This window comes from Pholis gunnellus (assembly GCF_910591455.1).
Source record: "Pholis gunnellus genome assembly, chromosome: 24".
In the NCBI taxonomy this organism is placed as follows: domain Eukaryota; kingdom Metazoa; phylum Chordata; class Actinopteri; order Perciformes; family Pholidae; genus Pholis; species Pholis gunnellus.
The window spans coordinates 856373-875672 of NC_136551.1; the positions used below are offsets into that span (position 1 = coordinate 856373).

A 19300-nucleotide genomic window follows, 5' to 3' on the forward strand; every position below is an offset into this window, starting at 1 on the left:
CTGACAACCCGGAAGTAAACAGAATTTCTCCTAGGTTACGACGTTACGACGTCACGACGCTGACAACGTGACTCTTAAAGGGACAGTGCGTTTGTTTTGATGCTGAATACACATACTGATGTATGTGTTTATTTTAAATATGTGTTACTTGATCAGCAGAAATACATTACTTTTCCATTGTAACAATAATAATAATAATAATTATTATTAAAATACAGACATTTTGGCAGGATCTGTCGATATTTTATTAAATTACATAATTGTATGTTATTTAAATGGTTGAATGTTATACTCAAAAGAAGAACCCTCATACCCCCTGTGGCGGCTGCAAACTATAAACCATCAACGCGGCACAGTGATGGTTCTGTTTCACTATTCCTTAAATTATGATAAGAGACACAAAGACACTTGTTTGACTGAGTTTATATTTCTGGATTGAGTGCACGCTATCAAGTAATGTTAAGTCAAGGTTGATCACTACACCTCCCTAAATAGATTAGCCTGGACAATTAGACTGTACAGTTGATTAAATTAAACTAACATTAATGAGTCTTTTTATGTTTACCTATATTTCATTTGCTGAAAATAGAGATTTATGAGACTCAAAATGTCATCATAAATACAAAATATAAAATGTAATGATATTGATCACCTGAGGCACACTACAACTTTTGTGTTGTATCAATTAACGGTGTCATTGTCAAGTCATTTTATGAATCCAAATAGCAGTTCTATTTGTAGCATGAAGCAAACACACAGCAATGACTCTGTTTTATGGTTATTTTACTCTGAAAGGCACCAGAATTCAGTCTTATTTGTGACTTCTCAACTTGGGAAAGAATGTAGGAGAGGCCCCTGAAGGCAGCATGACTCAAATTCACTTCCATTATAATTCTTTACATCGTAAAGTTAAATATATATAACTGTCACGTTTGAACCAAAAGCTATCAATTACAATAAGCAATTTAACCCCTTTTTTATAATTTTGTCATCAAGAGAGCATTTGATTTAGCGTTAAAATAATTAAAATAGATGATCCCCTCTTAATTATTTATTTGTAATGAAGACTTAAACCTATTCCTAGCACCACTAGAGAATCCTGGTTTAATCCTGAGGTGTTTGTGTTATGTAAGGCATTGCACATGCTGTGTGGAGGATTTAGGCTTAAATGTTCAGTGTTTATCAAGGAGGTGAAGGGAGTTAATGTAGCATGAGCTGTGTGATCTCACCCACAATGAAGTACACCAATGTGAACATGTCTCACTTTATTGGTTCAGGACAAAGACACATAAGAAAGATGATATCTTGACAGTGAATTCCTCTTAATCTCTCCACATAGATGACTTTTGCAGACCATTCATGGCTTGACATGTTGATAAATATCTGTTAAATAAAGAATATCACTGTAGATTTGAGCACACCGTTGAGCCTAGACTAGATGTTAATGTGAACAATGAAAATTCCTCAATAAAACTTGACTTCCCAATCGTTGTTGGTTTTGTTTATTTATTTCAACTTAATATTCCTCGCCCTCTTCCTCGCCTTCGTCCCCGACGCTGTCGGTGCCCACCTCCTCGTAATCCTTCTCCAGGGCGGCCATGTCCTCTCTGGCCTCTGAGAACTCCCCCTCCTCCATCCCCTCTCCTACGTACCAGTGGACGAAGGCCCTCTTGGCGTACATCAGGTCGAACTTGTGGTCCAGGCGAGCCCAGGCCTCGGCGATGGCGGTGGTGTTGCTCAGCATGCACACGGCCCTCTGCACCTTGGCCAGGTCTCCTCCAGGAACCACGGTGGGAGGCTGGTAGTTGATGCCGACCTTGAAGCCGGTGGGGCACCAGTCCACAAACTGGATGCTGCGCTTGGTTTTGATGGTGGCGATGGCAGAGTTGACATCTTTGGGCACCACATCTCCACGGTACAGAAGACAGCAGGCCATGTATTTACCGTGGCGTGGGTCACACTTCACCATCTGATTGGCCGGCTCAAAGCAGGCGTTGGTAATCTCAGCCACTGAGAGCTGCTCGTGATAGGCCTTCTCTGCTGAGATAACTGGGGCGTAGGTGGCCAGAGGGAAGTGGATACGAGGGTAGGGCACCAGATTGGTCTGGAACTCCGTCAGGTCCACGTTCAGGGCTCCGTCGAAACGCAGGGAGGCGGTGATGGAGGAGACGATCTGTCCGATCAGCCTGTTCAGGTTGGTGTAGGTGGGGCGCTCGATGTCCAGGTTCCTGCGACAGATGTCGTAGATGGCCTCGTTGTCCACCATGAAGGCGCAGTCAGAGTGCTCCAGGGTGGTGTGGGTGGTCAGGATGGAGTTGTAGGGCTCCACCACAGCTGTGGACACCTGCGGAGCTGGATAGATGGCAAATTCAAGCTTAGACTTTTTGCCGTAGTCGACGGAGAGACGCTCCATCAGCAGAGAGGTGAAGCCAGAGCCGGTTCCTCCTCCAAAGGAGTGGAAGATGAGGAACCCTTGGAGCCCTGTGCACTGGTCAGCCTGCAGGGAAAACATTCATCTTCATTTTGTGACTCATGACAGTGACTGAATTGAAATTTAAAATTTTTGCAGGTTAACTCACCAGTTTACGAATCCTGTCGAGAACCAGGTCGATGATCTCCTTGCCGATGGTGTAGTGACCGCGGGCGTAGTTGTTGGCTGCATCTTCCTTTCCAGTGATCAGCTGCTCAGGATGGAAGAGCTGCCGGTAGGTTCCTGTACGGACCTCATCTGTCATTGAAAGAAATGCACAATAAAATCATTCACAATCATTCATTGTTGAAAGACCCATTGCACTAGTTTTGTGTCCTACGTTTTTATCTACCTATGACTGTTGGCTCCAGGTCCACAAACACGGCTCTGGGAACATGTTTACCGGCTCCAGTCTCACTGAAGAAGGTGTTGAAGGAGTCGTCTCCTCCTCCGATGGTCTTGTCGCTGGGCATCTGTCCGTCCGGCTGGATGCCGTGCTCCAGACAGTACAGCTCCCAGCATGCATTGCCTATCTGAGCTCCGGCTTGGCCGACATGGATAGAGATGCATTCACGCTGCAGGAGCAAGTGGTTCAGATGTCAAGAACTTCTCGCATACATTCTTTTAAAACAAAGAAATGAAAGAAACCAATAATTAGCTGCTATAGGACTGACATCAACGATCACTTTGCGGCTCCAAAATCTAACAGGTGTTTTACATCAAACAGAAAGAGCTAATTACCTTTTCACATATCATGGCCAACCACAGACTATTGCATAACACACAGTATATTGATACATAACTAATATGTCTTTCTGATGTGTTTTTCACACATCTTATGTAAAGTTCGCTCATGTGTGCCACTTAAACATAAAACAAAGAGGTCCTCACCATGTTTTCGATGCTCGTAGCAGTCCCTCGTTCACCTGAGATGAGTGGCTGGGGATGTTGTGTCAGTTACAAGTGCAGCAGAGCGGCTTTATAGCCCAGCATCACCAGGCAACAGCCTGGCATGTTGTGGTAACTGGAGGAGCTGGAGAAGCAAACAAACATCTCCTTTGATGAAAGATGAGGAGGAAGAGCAGAAAAAAGAAAATCAGCTGGAGTGCTCCCCTACTCGTATCGAAGGAACAACGGCTGTTCTACCGCGGATGAGTAGCCACCAACAACGACCAGAGCGGCTGTGAAACATGACCCATAACTGTCCGCCCTCTCCTCCAGTTTCACATTTTAGATTTAGTTGTTGCGGCGGACAGGTGGGGGCTCAAAGTTGCCCACACAGGCTGTTTATTTGCCTGCTGTTGGATCAAACTCATGAACTCTGAGTTACACGAAACATTCTCATGGAGCACAGTTTAAATTAGAACGTGAAAACTCCTGTTGACATGGCTCATGCTGAGCCTCGCTTTTGTTGTCATGCAGAGGGAAGAAAGCAGATACCTGCCCAGCGTGACCTGAATAGGCTTTTGTTACGGATCACCGTTGCATCACCAGTTTGGTACAGATTCATTTGCAATGCAAAAGAAGCAGACCGCCTGCCGGGGATAACATTAGAGAATACTTCTCTCAAGGGCAGGGGACGTCAAAGTGTCTTTTGCAGCAGGTTACAGAGCATCCATGTGTGGTATGAATGTATCCAGAGTTTCATTACTCCAAAGAAAGAGATGCATGTAATACTTAAGGCTATTAACAAAGGATTAGGAGCTCTGCCTGAGGAATTTCCCCAGAGAGCTTTAGATATTGTTTTGAAAGACTTTCTCTAACTACTGAATGGGTATTGTTTGATCAGCGTGCTTTAGAAAGCTGAATGGAAACATTTCCAATGATCACCGTTTCCTTCCTAACAAGATCAAATGTGTAGGTAATAACAAAAACTATTGTGTCTCTATCAATGTGCTCTATTGTTTGAGTTCAAATGGCTGTTATATGTTTCACCTCTGCGTCTGAACGTAACCCTGGAGACGTAATGACAAACCTCTCGTCTCTGCCAAGTCAGGGCTGTCAGAACACGCCCCAATTTAGTTTCCCTGGTTACTCTGTTTGATCTTAGGGGGCAGCTGTTCTTAACAAAGACTTAGTGGGAGAAACTACTCGTCAGTACATAATAAGGAGGTAGTGGTTGCAATATTCCTGCTAGGCTGCTTATTGGTACAAGAGAGAATTCATCAGCTTTTCTGGTAGATTTTAGCACAAATAAAACACACAAATGCTTCGCAGTTTTGCTTTATTTTACATCCTTAATTTGAAGTGTTAAATCAATTTTGTTTAAGTCTGGGGACAACTGAGATACAATGGTGCCTTAATTTTGTGAATACATGCAACACCTTGCTTTAAGCTCTTAGTATTCTTCCCCTTCCGCTTCCTCGCCTTCGTCCCCGACGCTGTCGGTGCCCACCTCCTCGTAATCCTTCTCCAGGGCGGCCATGTCCTCTCTGGCCTCTGAGAACTCCCCCTCCTCCATCCCCTCTCCTACGTACCAGTGGACGAAGGCCCTCTTGGCGTACATCAGGTCAAACTTGTGGTCCAGGCGAGCCCAGGCCTCGGCGATGGCGGTGGTGTTGCTCAGCATGCACACGGCCCTCTGCACCTTGGCCAGGTCTCCTCCAGGAACCACGGTGGGAGGCTGGTAGTTGATGCCGACCTTGAAGCCGGTGGGGCACCAGTCCACAAACTGGATGCTGCGCTTGGTCTTGATGGTGGCGATGGCAGAATTCACCTCTTTGGGCACCACGTCTCCACGGTACAGAAGACAGCAGGCCATGTATTTACCATGGCGAGGGTCACACTTCACCATCTGATTGGCCGGCTCAAAGCAGGCGTTGGTGATCTCGGCCACTGAGAGCTGCTCGTGATAGGCCTTCTCTGCTGAGATAACTGGGGCGTAGGTGGCCAGAGGGAAGTGGATACGAGGGTAGGGCACCAGGTTAGTCTGGAACTCCGTCAGGTCCACGTTCAGGGCTCCATCAAAGCGCAGGGAGGCGGTGATGGAGGAGACGATCTGTCCGATCAGCCTGTTCAGGTTGGTGTAGGACGGGCGCTCGATGTCCAGGTTCCTGCGGCAGATGTCGTAGATGGCCTCGTTGTCCACCATGAAGGCGCAGTCAGAGTGCTCCAGGGTGGTGTGGGTGGTCAGGATGGAGTTGTAGGGCTCCACCACAGCTGTGGACACCTGGGGGGCCGGGTAGACTGCAAACTCAAGCTTGGACTTTTTGCCGTAGTCAACGGAGAGACGCTCCATCAGCAGAGAGGTGAAGCCAGAGCCGGTTCCTCCTCCAAAGGAGTGGAAGATGAGGAACCCTTGAAGCCCTGTGCACTGGTCAGCCTGCAGGAAAACCATTGATCTTCACTTTGTGACTCATAACTCCTGAAGTGAAATCTAAAGTTTTTGCAGGTTAACTCACCAGTTTACGAGTCCTGTCGAGAACCATGTCGATGATCTCCTTGCCGATGGTGTAGTGACCGCGGGCGTAGTTGTTGGCTGCATCTTCCTTTCCAGTGATCAGCTGCTCAGGATGGAAGAGCTGCCGGTAGGTTCCTGTACGGACCTCATCTGTAATCAGAAAACACTTGATTATAATCATTAGCTCTCAAATCCTGTTACATTACATTGCATTACATTACAGTCATTTAGCAGACGCTTTTGTCCAAAGCGACTTACAATAAGTGTATTCAACATAGGTATTCAAAAGAACTACTGGTCACCAGAAGTCATAAGTGCATCTCCTTTTTTAACCAAGCATCAAAGGTTAAACTTTGCATCAGAAAATACTCATCTTACCGATGACTGTTGGCTCCAGGTCCACAAACACGGCTCTGGGAACATGTTTACCGGCTCCAGTCTCACTGAAGAAGGTGTTGAAGGAGTCGTCTCCTCCTCCGATGGTCTTGTCGCTGGGCATCTGTCCGTCCGGCTGGATGCCGTGCTCCAGACAGTACAGCTCCCAGCATGCATTGCCCATCTGAACGCCAGCCTGACCGACATGGACAGAGATACACTCACGCTGGAGGAGCACAACAACCAGAGGTCGGGTTAGGATGCCTTCGATTACACATTAATTCTTTGTGATGAAACTGTGCTGCTTACCATGATTATAAACTCCTGCTGCTGACGTTGAGGGTCTCCAGGAGAAATGTGCTGTCTGGTTATGTTGAGTCTGCTCTGGTACTTATAGTTGCTCCAAACATTGGTAACTATAGTAACAAGCTTTGTTGTGTGGGGTTAACTGGGTTAACCGTTCAGCTGCACACCTCAGTAACCCTCCGTCCAGCTCCAAGGTAATGTCTAACCCCAGACCCCCACAAAGGTTCAGGCATGAAGACCTCATTGAAGTCACAGGAAACAAAGCAAACAGAGCATTGTTTTAGTATTTGTGGAGCACATTGAGATTCAAGGCTCTCCATGGAAACACAGACCAATGCAGACACTACAGTCAGGGAGATGCAGGGAAATACCAAAGCATTTGTGTCCAGAATTATTCAAATGAATAAACCCCTTTTATGGCCAATGAGCCAACGAGCCTCGAAGAGGAAATCATCTGTTGATTGCTCTGTAGATTCCCTAAAGTAGAAACAATATGAAGCTGTGTGATCTACTGTTGGAGTAGAGGAAACCTCCCCCTCCTCCCCCTCCTCCTCCTCCTCCTCCTCCTCCTCCTCCTCCTCCTCCTCTCTGAGGCCTGTTGTTTCCACATGATTGGGTGTCCTGTTGTTATAGAGACAGAGAAGGTCACACTGCGGTCGCTAGAATGTATGATTACTGTTGAGAGAATAACACGCTGATGGGTCTCCATAAATCAAAGACAATAAGCATAAAGGGCATGATAATCAGCAATGGGCTCCTATCTAGATACTTGTATTTACTCTGTGTATGTTGCAGCCAGATGTACTATTTAACAACAAAGACAAAGGAGTTCATGTTTGTTCTCTGTAGTCCAGAAGCAGAAAAACTACAACAAAGTACTTCTTCTACTTCAAATGTGTCAGACTCACTCAAAGCATCACCTGCTGGTTGAAGCCGTGCAGCACATTCACAAACATCTACTGCATAAAGGACTGAATTATGAACATTGCAGCGTATAAACACATTTACTCCAGTACATTAGGAATATAAAACATCGCCTGCATATGAAGAAATAGAGATGCAATCGCAAATTGATCCATTAGTGGATTTAAATTGAATTATACAAAAACATATAAATAAATGCTCTCAGAGCTCTTGGTAAAGTCAAGCTCCACCCTCAGATCCACCTTCAACCAGACCAGGAAGAAGAACTCAAAGAGAAAAGAAGGAAGGAAACCGACACAGCACATGTTGTTTCATTCATCTTTAATGACACTGACCAACAGATGCATTAGTTATCACCTTATTCATCAACTCCACACAATATAAAAATACAGTTTGCATGGGTTCAACTTTGGTTAATAAGGTTTAAATGGAGTCTCTCATTTAGAGCACAGAGATCCAGTCAGATTCACATGGACAATGTCTCCTGTCTCGAGTATGAATAAACTAAAGAAGATGATTTCACCCATCAATGAAAATATGACTCAAAACCAAAATAAAAGCGTATGTGCATTAGAAAATTTAAGCCACACATTTATTTATGTCCTCAAAATGGCCAGTAAAATAAAAACTACTGTTCCCTTTGATAATCCTACAAGCCCAAGAAAAGAATAGATTGTGAAACAGCAAGGCAGCGCCGTGCAAACATCCTGTTTATACCTGTGGTGTTCTCCAGGGCTCGACTCTAGGACACCTCGTAGAGCGACACTACCGGGTGTCTCTGTGTTACAGAGACAATCAAACGCTTCATGCAAGGAACTGTGAGTCCTCAAACTGTTGAGACATTCTGACATTCACACAACACATCCACAACTTATTAATCCTTTTTCAATTTCACCAACGCGTTCGGGTTCTGTGTCTCGTTTGACTTCAGCATATAAATAATCAGGAATAAATCAAAACAAAATTAATAAGTTTTACATGTTGGGTGTACAATTTGACTGAATTTACTACAAGGTAGTGAGTCGGGGTGAAACGTAATCATCTTTTTACTACGAACAACGTTGGTTCGAGTAAATGTGTAACAAACAAATCATTTGGTGTCGTAGCCTCTGTGTGAACATTTAGTGACGATTCCACCAGCTCTTCTCCACTCACATCTATATTTGAAGAGTTTGGGGCACTGAAGGGGGCTACATCTTTGTTTTGTGGCATGAACCTTTAAACCTTCTGAGTAAAGTTCTCAGGGAAAACGCCTTTGGCTGAAATATCTTTGTTCTGCACCCAGTGAGACTCCTGCACCCCCAAGAGCCACCCGTCGTCCTGCAGAAAGACAGACAGAAAGATAGACCGTCAACAGGTTGACATTTATATACAAGTCACTGATGTTGTGCTTGGTCAATGCAGAAGTAGGAAAAGAGAAAGTGATACCTGTTCATCCGGGTTGTCGAAGGCCAAAACCAGCACATCATCTCCGATCTTCAGCTCCAGCTCGTCCCCGTCGGTGGCAGCGTACTCATGCACCGCTTTCACCTGACGTAGAAACACAGCCACAATAAAGGTTCATTGAAATGATACGAACCCAGGGAAGCAGGAACCTCATCAAAAAGATTCTGTGTTAATCACAAGGTAAAGGAGGATAAGTCATTTCACCTTGTAGATGAATCCTGGAGGGAGGTCTCCGTCTGAGCCATTAGTCACCTCACTCTGCAGCATGAAACAAGCAGAGAAGGTCCAGGTTTATCATTCAGGTAGTCAGAGCCAGATGTGTGAAGGTGTGAAGCATTAAACAGAAAAAAGAGGTCAAAGTAGAAGAAAGAAGAGGGGTTTGGTGACTCTCACTAGGGATCCTTGAATTCCAGGCTGTTAAAGACCTGCCTCCCTATGATCCGACCCTACCTGGGCCTCTCCTTCATCCCCACAGCCACCTCCCACTCGGGCGCCATCGTCGTCCCAGCTGGGCTCGCTGTACGACGGAGCGGCATAGACTTCGCTCTCCTGACCCTGAGCCACCTCTGCATCCTCCCAGCCGGGCTGGGTGTTGCCTTCATCGGGTTCCGAGCCGCCTTGGGCCTCCTCCGGGTATCGCTGGTCTTCGTGCTGCGGTTCTGCGGCGGTCTGTTCTTGCTACGAAAGGTCAGGGGGTTGAGGAGCGTTGTGGTGGGTTTGGAATCAAGAGGGAAGGCAGGTGGAAGGATGGGAGGAGTATCATGAAAGATCACGACCCCGGGTGGTACGGGCATCGTAGAGGTAAAGGAAGGAGGTTTATGATGAAAAGAGATGCTGTCAGTCTTCTACAGTCCAGCTTCTTCTGCTCTACTTCACATGTAGAAAATAAGAGTCCGTTTCTCCGTTAAGAGCTTACCCATGAGTCCCATGATGGCGCCTTCCGTGGTGCAGTTAGAGACAAGACAACCAGTGAGAACAAAGTGTGCAGCTCTTCATCAAAGTCTTCATTAGGAAGCACACATGAATTCTACGTGTTTTAGAGGAACTCCACATTCAGAAGCTGACAATGTTTTGCAGCTTTTGCTTGAAGTTTTATCAAAGAATATAAAATCTGCTGCAGAGTCTCTGATCAGCTCATAAGGATCAAGAAAAACAAACATGTGCATGCAAAGTGAGGCTGAATGGCCATGCAGTGGATGTGTTGAAGTTCAAATAAACACACACACACACACATTAGTAGAAGCTGTGTTCACATGCAGTCTTCTGTTGGATCTCTGCACCATGCGTCACTTTTGAGGACTCAGACTTTTGTTTTGTGAGATCAGTTCAGTCGAGGTGAAATTAAATCTAACTCACAGTTTTTTATATCTGCATGTAAACACACGTCTTCAACGCTTCGGCTCCATCAACCTTTTACCGTTACGAAGCCCACCCACCTTGGGAGCTGGAGATGAGACGGGCTGTAATACCTCCACATCCCAATCCAGCAGGTTCACCCCTGACCAGGGCTCACACTGCCTCACACACACATACACACACACGTGGGTCAGGAGGGTTTACTATCTGGGGAAATGGATGCAGTCCATGTGACGGTTTTATATCTGCCCTGCAGGTCATACAGAGGGATCCCTTTAAAGAACCAGGATGTAGAGTCTGACCTGCTGCGTCGTCGCTGTGCTGGACTCTGTGTTAACGTCAGACACCGAGGCCTCGTCCTCTACCGGGTCCACCCGCTGCTGCCGCTGGTCCGGAGACGGCATCGGTCGGGGCGGAGGCCGACTGGGAGGAGGACCGGGAGGAGGACCGGGAGGAGGACCGGGAGGAGGACCGGGCCTCTGCACCACCAGCAGGGTTCAATCCAAACCACACCACACACACGTGCACGCATGCAAAGGCAGCGAGGGAGACGGAGACACATTAGTACACGAAATGAAGGATGTGTGTTACACAATCACATCTTTGAGTAAAAGCTCTTTGATAGCAGTACACATGAATCAACAGGACTCTACTGCTGCAGAGAACCAGATAGAGTGAATACACTCACGGGGACACGGTCAGGTGTTCAACTTTACCTTTGGTGCTGAGCTGGCTGATTCACTGTGGTTGGTTTCCTCACTGAGAGAAAGAAAGACAGAAACGTGTGCATGAAAATAGGGACAAGAAGAAGAAGAAGAAGAAGAAGAGAAAAAGCAGCAGAAAAGAGTAAAAGAAGATTTACTGAATCAAACTCATCACACATGCAGTTCCTCAGTTGCCTCCACACGAGGGCGACCAAACCCTTCAAACAAACATAGACTGTGTCTCAGGTGAACCTGCAGGTGTCACGTGACAAGGTCTTCAGGGTGTTATGAACACAACAGGAAGCAGACAGGAAGTGTCCGTCAAGAGTTAGTGAAGCAGGAGGAGTCACAGGTTTGAGTCCCAGACCTGTGGCGCTGCACAAACCTTCTGCTTTGAAGCAGAAGCTCCAGACAATATGATCAAGGTTTTAATCTTGAAACATTTTTACTTTATTTGTCCTGCAATTGCACCTTTATTCTGAAAAGCTCAGAGCTAAATCCCAGGTTGTGGTAAACATGTTGTAAGTATTTAGCATTGGTTTTGTATCTGCTGCAGTGTGTTAGTGGGTTTAGGGTTTCATTCCATCGTTGCCACAAACACACAGCGAGTTGATTTTCTGGATGAAGTGTTGCATGCTCGGCCTTTACTTATTTATGTTACCTCTTGGCACCTTCTCCTGTCTTTGCTGCTGCAGTAGCACCTTTTCTGCAGTAGGGGGCGGTGTGAGGGACATTATTTACATCTTTCTGCACCACGTTGAACCTTTAAAATGTGACTGAAGGCCTCACTTACTTCTGCTCCCGCTGCTCTTCCAGTTTGGTCATGATGTCGTTCAGGTTTTGGCTGAGCTGAGGAGACACAGAAGAGGATGGATCAACACGCCGACCGATCGTTCCTTCAATCAATCACACGAGGACGCGTCCACTCACCTTGTTCATTTCCCCGTGGAACTTCTCCTGATGACCTGCCAGGCCCTGGAATGTGTTAACATAGACGCCAACACGACTGCACACACACACACACAGACACACACACACGGTTTTAACCATGTGACCCGAGTCGTCATTAAAGATTTTGTAGAAGAAGAAAACAAGAGTCTCACTTGTCCCACAGTGATGGAAGCTCGTCTTGTAACTCCACGTTCAGCTCCTCGAAAATCTTCTGAGCTCGACCCAGCTCCTCCTCGGCCTGCACACACACACACACACACACGCACGCACACACACGCACACATAATAATAATATATCTGTGTCTGTTATACATTTTTCTTAGTTTTAAAACAAGAGCACTCGAACATGCAGACAAACACACACAGGGTTTCATAACTACATGAATGCTTTCAGCATCCAAATGAAAATCAGAACAAAACTACTTCTTCTTCTTCTTCTACGACACAAAAACAACGTAAACAATAGTTTGGATCGGGGATCAAATTATAGTGAAGCTCTCTGCACACGATCATCAGAGAAGAAGCTTTGTTTGAGTTCTGCAGATTCTTCTCCGTCCGACGTTAGCGTGGATCAAATAATACGTGTTCTTTAATAAACGTATCAGTGATGAGCATACAGGAGGAAGAAGGATGAAACTGTAGCAGCATTGATGAAAAACATCTTAACATTTGAATAATAATATTTCAGCTTCGCTGTAATGACCTGAAATGACTCAAACTCAATCATTCCTGCACAAAAACATTATCAAGCGCTAGAAAGGCTAAGTGGGTTAGCATGCTAACGTGCTATTTTGCAGCGCACACACAGTACAGCTGAGACTGGTGGGAGTGTTGTTAGTTTTGCAGTTATTTAGTCACAAAGGAGGTCATTGAAGGCGGCGCTAGAGGGAAAGTGTGTAGAGAAAATAATGTCAATCCGTCTGATAGTTGTTGAGATATTTCAGTCAAAAAGTGGAAGATTTGGACAGAAAGCTGGTGATCGTGTGCAGAGAGGGCCGGGGGTGAGGCCGGGGGAGGAGGGGGGAGTCAGTGATGAACCAGAGTTTCACCTGGTTGAAGGAGAGGTTAGTCTGAGCCACCTGGTGGGCTGATATCAAACCCTGAGCCCAGCTGGGAGCCGCCATCTCCAACAGGGCTGCTTGCTAACCAACACACACCATGCAAGAGAGAGGAGGAGGAGGAGGAGGAGGAGGAGGAGGAGGAGGAGGAGGAGAGAGAAAGAAGAAAAGCAAACAATTCAAGACACAAACATGTTAATTAGCATTTAGCAGTTTAATGAATAAAAACGGGTTAATTAGCTCACAAGGCAGCAGACTTAAGGTGGTATGACATTAGGTGCCTCATACCACCTTAAGGCAAAAACTATTCCTTCAAACTTCAACATCGGCAGCAGAACACGAGCAAACTGCACCCACATCCCATAATTCATCACAGTGGTGGTCACCTTGGCGATCTTGGCCTCGTCCTTCTTCTTTCCTTTCTGTAAGGAGCTGAAGTGATGCCGGGCGCTGTCGAAGTCCACCATCTTCCTGTCACGCTTGGCGATGCGAGCCTGCAGCAGAGCTCAGGTCAGATTATCTGCTGTTATTTATTCATAATCAGGAAACACCGACATGTCGTTGTTTTATTGTGAAGAGAAGAAACTATAAAGACCTTAATATCAGGGAACTGAGTCAGGTACGAGTCCAGAGTGGTCAGGGATTTATCGGTGATGTTCTGGTGGTAGTCTAACCACAGAGTGTCTGTGTCCTGAAACACACACACACACACACGAGATGTAGTGCAGTGGAAGTATTTGTTCTTACAGATCAGTGATGAGCTTCCTGTCTAACAGCAGCACTACTTCCTCTACTGCACAGCTCAACCTGCTCTCTGCCTTTTACCTCCAGGTTATTGTCCATCTCCTTCTCTATCATCTCCTTCAGACGCATGCAGTTAAGAGAGAGACAGAGTGAAGAGAATCATGCACAGCTGACAGCAGAAAAGAAGAAACACACTTCAAGTCTGGTAGAATATTGAGCCTTCAGTGAACACTAAAGAGTCCCTGATGCTGAGGTGGAAGCAGAGGCGGCCATGTTGAGGAGGAGAGAATAAACCGTGGTTTCCTGGCCTCACCTCCGTCAGCGCGTCCATCTCCTCTTTGCCGAACCAGTCCGGCTCGTACATCTCGGCCAGGCAGTCCTGGAGCCGCCGGGACGCGTCGTGCATCGCTGCAACACAAGAGAGGGTCATGTCTGCCTCCCAGCGGAGCCGCTTTGGGACATAAAGGACAGTAGAACTCCTGCAGATCACAACAGCCGCTCACACTCACTTTTCACTGCCACCAGGTAGGCTTTCAGGTCTTTCTGCAGCTTACCGCCTTCTGTCTGCAGGAGCAAAGACAGCGGAGTCACTATAGATGTTTATTTATACATATGTGAAAACTAGGATGTCATTACAGCTGAAAACATGAGAAACATGATTTAAAAGGAGTAAAATGTCTGCTGACCATCTGCTTGTTGAAGTTGGCCACCATTTCCTCGAAGGCCACGTCTCGGGTCTCGTCTGCTTTGCCGAGCTTCTGCATGACCTGCAGAGCAGACAACACGCCATCGTTACGTTCTGTTAATGTCTCCTTTCACTTCTTTAAATGAAATAATATGCTAATATAGAGTATAAAGAGTTGTATATTTGTATTTACTGCTGTTGTTCATTTTGCTAGTTAGACAAGGTCACCGGCTAATCTGAGCCTCCGCCGCTCTAATCCTGTGACACACAAACCGCCATCGACACGACGACGGGGACTTCCCCTCAACACACACCTGCTCACTGAGCAGCCCCACACACACACACACACACACACACACACACACACACACACACACACACACACACACACACACACACACACACACACACACACACACACTTTATTACTTCAGTATCAGCAGTAAATGTCTGTGTGACATTATTAGATACTAAAGCATCACATGTTTGACTCATTTCATTCTCTGTTACTTTGTGTATTTTATTTATAGAAAATTCAAAGCCTTTGCTGCAGTTTAGATATTTAAATCGGTGGTCTATTAAAACCCGGAGCTATATTTGGACGACACAACTGGTGTGTCCTTCACAGCCCTCAGTGTCCGTCGGCTCATTGTGCACCTGTCGAAGGTTTCATGGTGCATTCAGGGGACTCGTCAAGGCAGGAAATATGGTTGTGTTTTCATACTCTAAACTCAGGTGTAATGGGACATACAGTACTTGAGTTTACCACTCTAGTGTGTGTGTGTGTGTGTGTGTGTGTGTGTGTGTGTGTGTGTGTGTGTGTGCTCAGAGCCGAGCCGTCACCCATCGGTGTTCAGTTTCACTCCTCAAAAATACCCCCGGAGCACACACACACACACACACACACACAGGCAGTTTGTGGGGTATTAAGAGTGATGAGGAGGAGGCCCAGGAGGGCTATAGATAGATACAACACCCCCCCCCCCCACACACACACACACACACACACACACACACACACACACACACACACACGCCCACAGCAGTGAGGCATGCTGGGAGTCCAGGGAGGGAGGGGGGACAGGTGTGCATCCTGATGGCAGTCTGCTTCACTTTCTACTGTCTATTATTTTACACTTCTAATACTGTATAAAGAACAATAAAAACATAGATATAATGACATGTAATAACATGTTTACAGCACACTACAACGTAGACATAAGGATATGTAATAACATGTTTATAATGTAGATATAAGGACATTTAATAACATGTTTATAATGTAGATATAAGGACATGTAATAACATGTTTACAGCACACTACAACGTAGACATAAGTACATGTAATAACATGTTTATAATGTAGATATAAAGACATTTTAAGTGTTTATTAATGTGCAGTATTTGTCAACAATTACAACGTCTCTCTGAAGACTTATTTGATAATTATACTATGTTTTACCATAATGTCGTTATTATAATACATGAATGAACTCTACATATCTGCTTACAACTACATTATAAGAGTTATAAACCATTCATAAAATGTTTGTATTTAAAATAAAGTGTTGCCATATTTTGGATACGATGACTGGATTGCATATTGCCAAAAACAAAGTGACCCCATAAGTGAACCTTTGGGGGTCTTTGGGGGTCTTTGTGGGCCCCTGGGGGGGTGAGTGTCATGGGGTCCTGGCTCTTTGACTCCCAGCACCACACCGGCTCTCCTGCTGCTCTCTAAATGAAAGGGCACCACCTCCCCCAAACTCCCTCCTCCCTCCTCCGTCACCGCACTCATCCGGATTCCACGGAGGGGAATTTTCCCAGCATGCTCGGCGGCACAGCTGACCGCTTCATGAGACATCCCTATGACAACCACAGTGGGACCCTCAGCTGGTCTGAATCTAATAATTACTTTTAGTGAAATAAAATAAGTTCTCCTGTTCTGTGGAAATGTAAATATTAAATAATATATCATAAAAAATGTAAAGAATTTGAATTTAAAGGCGTCAGTTATAATATTATGCGACGTGAAGTCATTCTTTTTTGCGAGGTGTAAAAAGTCATATGATGAGTAAATTTATGAGTCCTAGTTATGACAAACAGTCACCTGACCGAGTAAAAGCATGAAGTGGGCGGAGCGTCGGAGGAGGTGGAGGGCGGCGTGCCAGCAGACAGACAGCTGAACCCAGCGCTCCCCTCCTCCACCTCAGAGGGAAGATGATACTCTGACCTTCCTCTTTCCTCCACAGCTCAGTATCTCAGTATCTCAAGACGACACCAGACCGACGAGTTACATTCATGCCTTTCTGCATCTCCTCCAGACAAACCCTGACTTCTCTGTTCCATCTCAATGCGTTTAAATCTCCAGCAGAACCCTTCACACCTAAGAAGTGTTGGAGCCTCCATCAACCAAACCGGCCTTTTAATAATCACTGATTGGCTACCGTTACTGCTATTTTCTTGCAAAAAAACTATATCTCTAAAATGACGCTGATATTTCCTGCAGAGAACAAATTCTAATTCACAAATCAGCATTTCTGATAATCATATGAATACGTGGAGCTCAGTTATGGAATCAGAAAGTTATTTATTCGGCTAAACCAATGATTGGATATATTTACATATAATATATTTCAACAGTGTGAAGTGGGCTGATGACATCTGGATGAAGCAATGCGTTTCGGTACTGAGACTGATGTTGTATCATATTTAAATAAGATGAAGAAGAAGAAGTGAAAGTGTTTCTGTGAGACCAGGTATGTTACCACTTCCTGTTGTAATGTCGACTGTTCACATCTGGAACATTTAATGCAAACAGAAGCTCTTCATCAGGATAAACTTGGAGCAGCTCTTGCTCGAGTACAGTTCATTATGAAGTACTTCAAAGAAACTAGAAGTACTTTTCATGATACAACACCCCTTTAAATCAACCAAGTACTGTGCTTACGTACAGTTTGGAGGTACTTGTACTATACTTGAGTATTTCCATGTTTTCCAGACTTTATGCTCATGCTGCCCACAAATATATAAAGTTATTCAAACGAGCTCCACCTTTATCAGCTGCAACATTAAAGTGATGAACACATGAATGCATCAAGAATAGAACATAATGAGGACTTCTTTTAGGATCTATTTGATGCATTGATGCTGCACAGACGTACAGGGCGGATGGATACACTATAAATAGTTCCTGCATAATGTAACTTTGATATTGGTGTGCAGATTAAAGAAGCCAGATGCTACTCAGTGACCAGGCTAGCTGTTTCCCACTGCTTCCAGTCTTTATGCTAAGCTAAGCTAATCACTTCCACCAAACCCCACAGCGACTTCCAACGCTTTCAGGAAACATAACTTCAGGAGCGAGATGACAGAGTGTAAAAGAAGGAGAAGCTGAGGATCTGAACTTCAGGAGGTTTGGAAACAGCTGCTCAGGAGGAGGAGTTACAGCTCATCCAGCAGCCATGAGTCCTTTTTGGAAACAGGCAGCAGAGAGAGCGACGTGGACGCGAATCAGACAAAGTGAGACAATAAGAGGACTGAGTCTGTGCCTGACTGACAGCGCTCCTGTTGGCCACTGAGGTGATTAGAGGGTAAAACCTCGGCAGGCTTAAGCAACAAGAGTGATTAGGACAGACAATAATAACTCACACACCCTTTAAACGTGACAGATCCTCTGCTTCATCATGATTTAAATGATTCATACAAATCTCCAAAAGCAACAAACAGCCTTCTGCTTTACATAATACACATACTTTATACTAGTACTTGTACTTTTCTGGAACTATGAATGAAAGTTTTCCTGAAGCTGTGTATTCTGATCAATGGATCCTTCTTTTGAATCTGCTGACTTTCATTCACTGTTTGACCCCAGTTTAATGTATTAATACTAATTAAGACATCTTATTATGATACAATCATGTGATTATGATATATTGATCTTTTAAGGTTGAAGTTGAAGGATTATTTTAATGCTGTTGAGATGTTACCCCTTAGACTGTATACTGTATATAAGTGTGTTGGGCTGACCCCCACATGTAAGTCTCATGTGGCTCATTAAAAACCAACTCACCCAGACAATCCACCAACACCCCGTCATCACTAGGAGTACTATACTACTCCATGAGTATTAGATGCTAACAGTTTGGGCTTAGGTTTCACAGCGACAGGAGGACATGGAGTCCTGCAGACAGACTAGTGTACCTTCTCCTGCGCTCTGGTGAGCCGCTTCTGGACGCTGATGGCCAGCTTCCCGGCGGTGACCCCTTTCCCGATCTCGGCCATGTCGCGCGGCGTGGAGGGCTCCCCGGTGGTGGAGAAGAAGAGAGACGGAGGGGGGGGTGGGAGGGGGGGTCGTTGAAGGAGACCCTACTCTGGAAACCGACGGTGCGTAAAACCCTTCCGGAGGGAGACCTGGCTCGCTGCGCGTAACTCTAATCCGGTGGCAGCGTCTTAAAGGTGCAATGCGTAATTTAATCCGGTTTACGCCACAAAACAAAAAGCAACAAGAGAAAAAGCAGGTGGAGTTTGGGACAGATTCAGAGATCGGCCTGCTCTCACTGTTAAATGATGGAGACTCGATATGGAGAGATATTAAGTTTCCTCCTCAGTCTTCCTCTTAAAGGCGCAGCAGGTTGGTATTATTAGCCGACATCTGCTGCATACATGCAACCGGTGTGTCCGTCTTTACGCACGGCCTTATTTATGCACACAGTCAGACGTGAGGGCTAAATCAGTCCTCACGCAGACACAGGACGCAGACACAGGACACAGGACACTCCTGCAGCCGGTAGATGTCACTGATGGTGCGTTCAGGTGTCAGCGGGTCATCCGCACCTTTCATCAGGTGTCCACGGATTCAAGAAAAACAACACTCAGCTC

The 19300-nt window shown here is 45.6% G+C and overlaps 2 protein-coding genes across 4 annotated transcripts; both read right to left on the reverse strand.

Moving 5' to 3' along the window:
- Positions 1 to 1256: 1256 nt before the first annotated feature.
- Positions 1257 to 6465, reverse strand: LOC306715376 (tubulin alpha-1A chain-like; the record flags this gene model as incomplete). Of its 3 annotated transcripts, none has more annotated exons than XM_079185725.1 (4): positions 6315 to 6465; positions 2823 to 2915; positions 2580 to 2728; positions 1257 to 2497 (listed from the first exon to the last, which is right to left on the reverse strand). In XM_079185725.1, exons 1-4 carry the CDS (start codon positions 6427 to 6429, stop codon positions 1517 to 1519), a joined length of 1338 nt encoding a protein of 445 aa, XP_079041851.1. In that variant the 5' UTR covers positions 6430 to 6465. The 3 variants fall into 3 exon arrangements, with proteins under 3 accessions (XP_079041851.1, XP_079041849.1, XP_079041850.1); XM_079185723.1 differs by lacking the exon at positions 6315 to 6465 and adding an exon at positions 3362 to 3812 and having other exon boundaries at positions 2823 to 3045; XM_079185724.1 differs by lacking the exons at positions 1257 to 2497; positions 2580 to 2728; positions 2823 to 2915 and adding exons at positions 4809 to 5792; positions 5872 to 6020 and having other exon boundaries at positions 6249 to 6464.
- Positions 6466 to 7779: 1314 nt separating this feature from the next.
- bin1b (bridging integrator 1b) lies at positions 7780 to 19016 on the reverse strand. The gene is made up of 14 exons (XM_079185378.1): positions 18623 to 19016; positions 14421 to 14501; positions 14244 to 14298; positions 14048 to 14142; positions 13586 to 13681; positions 13377 to 13484; positions 12085 to 12170; positions 11912 to 11987; positions 11775 to 11830; positions 11643 to 11687; positions 10994 to 11036; positions 9126 to 9179; positions 8904 to 9005; positions 7780 to 8795 (listed from the first exon to the last, which is right to left on the reverse strand). Exons 1-14 carry the CDS (start codon positions 18701 to 18703, stop codon positions 8694 to 8696), a joined length of 1080 nt encoding a protein of 359 aa, XP_079041504.1. The 5' UTR covers positions 18704 to 19016; the 3' UTR covers positions 7780 to 8693.
- Between the last annotated feature and the right edge of the window lie 284 nt (positions 19017 to 19300).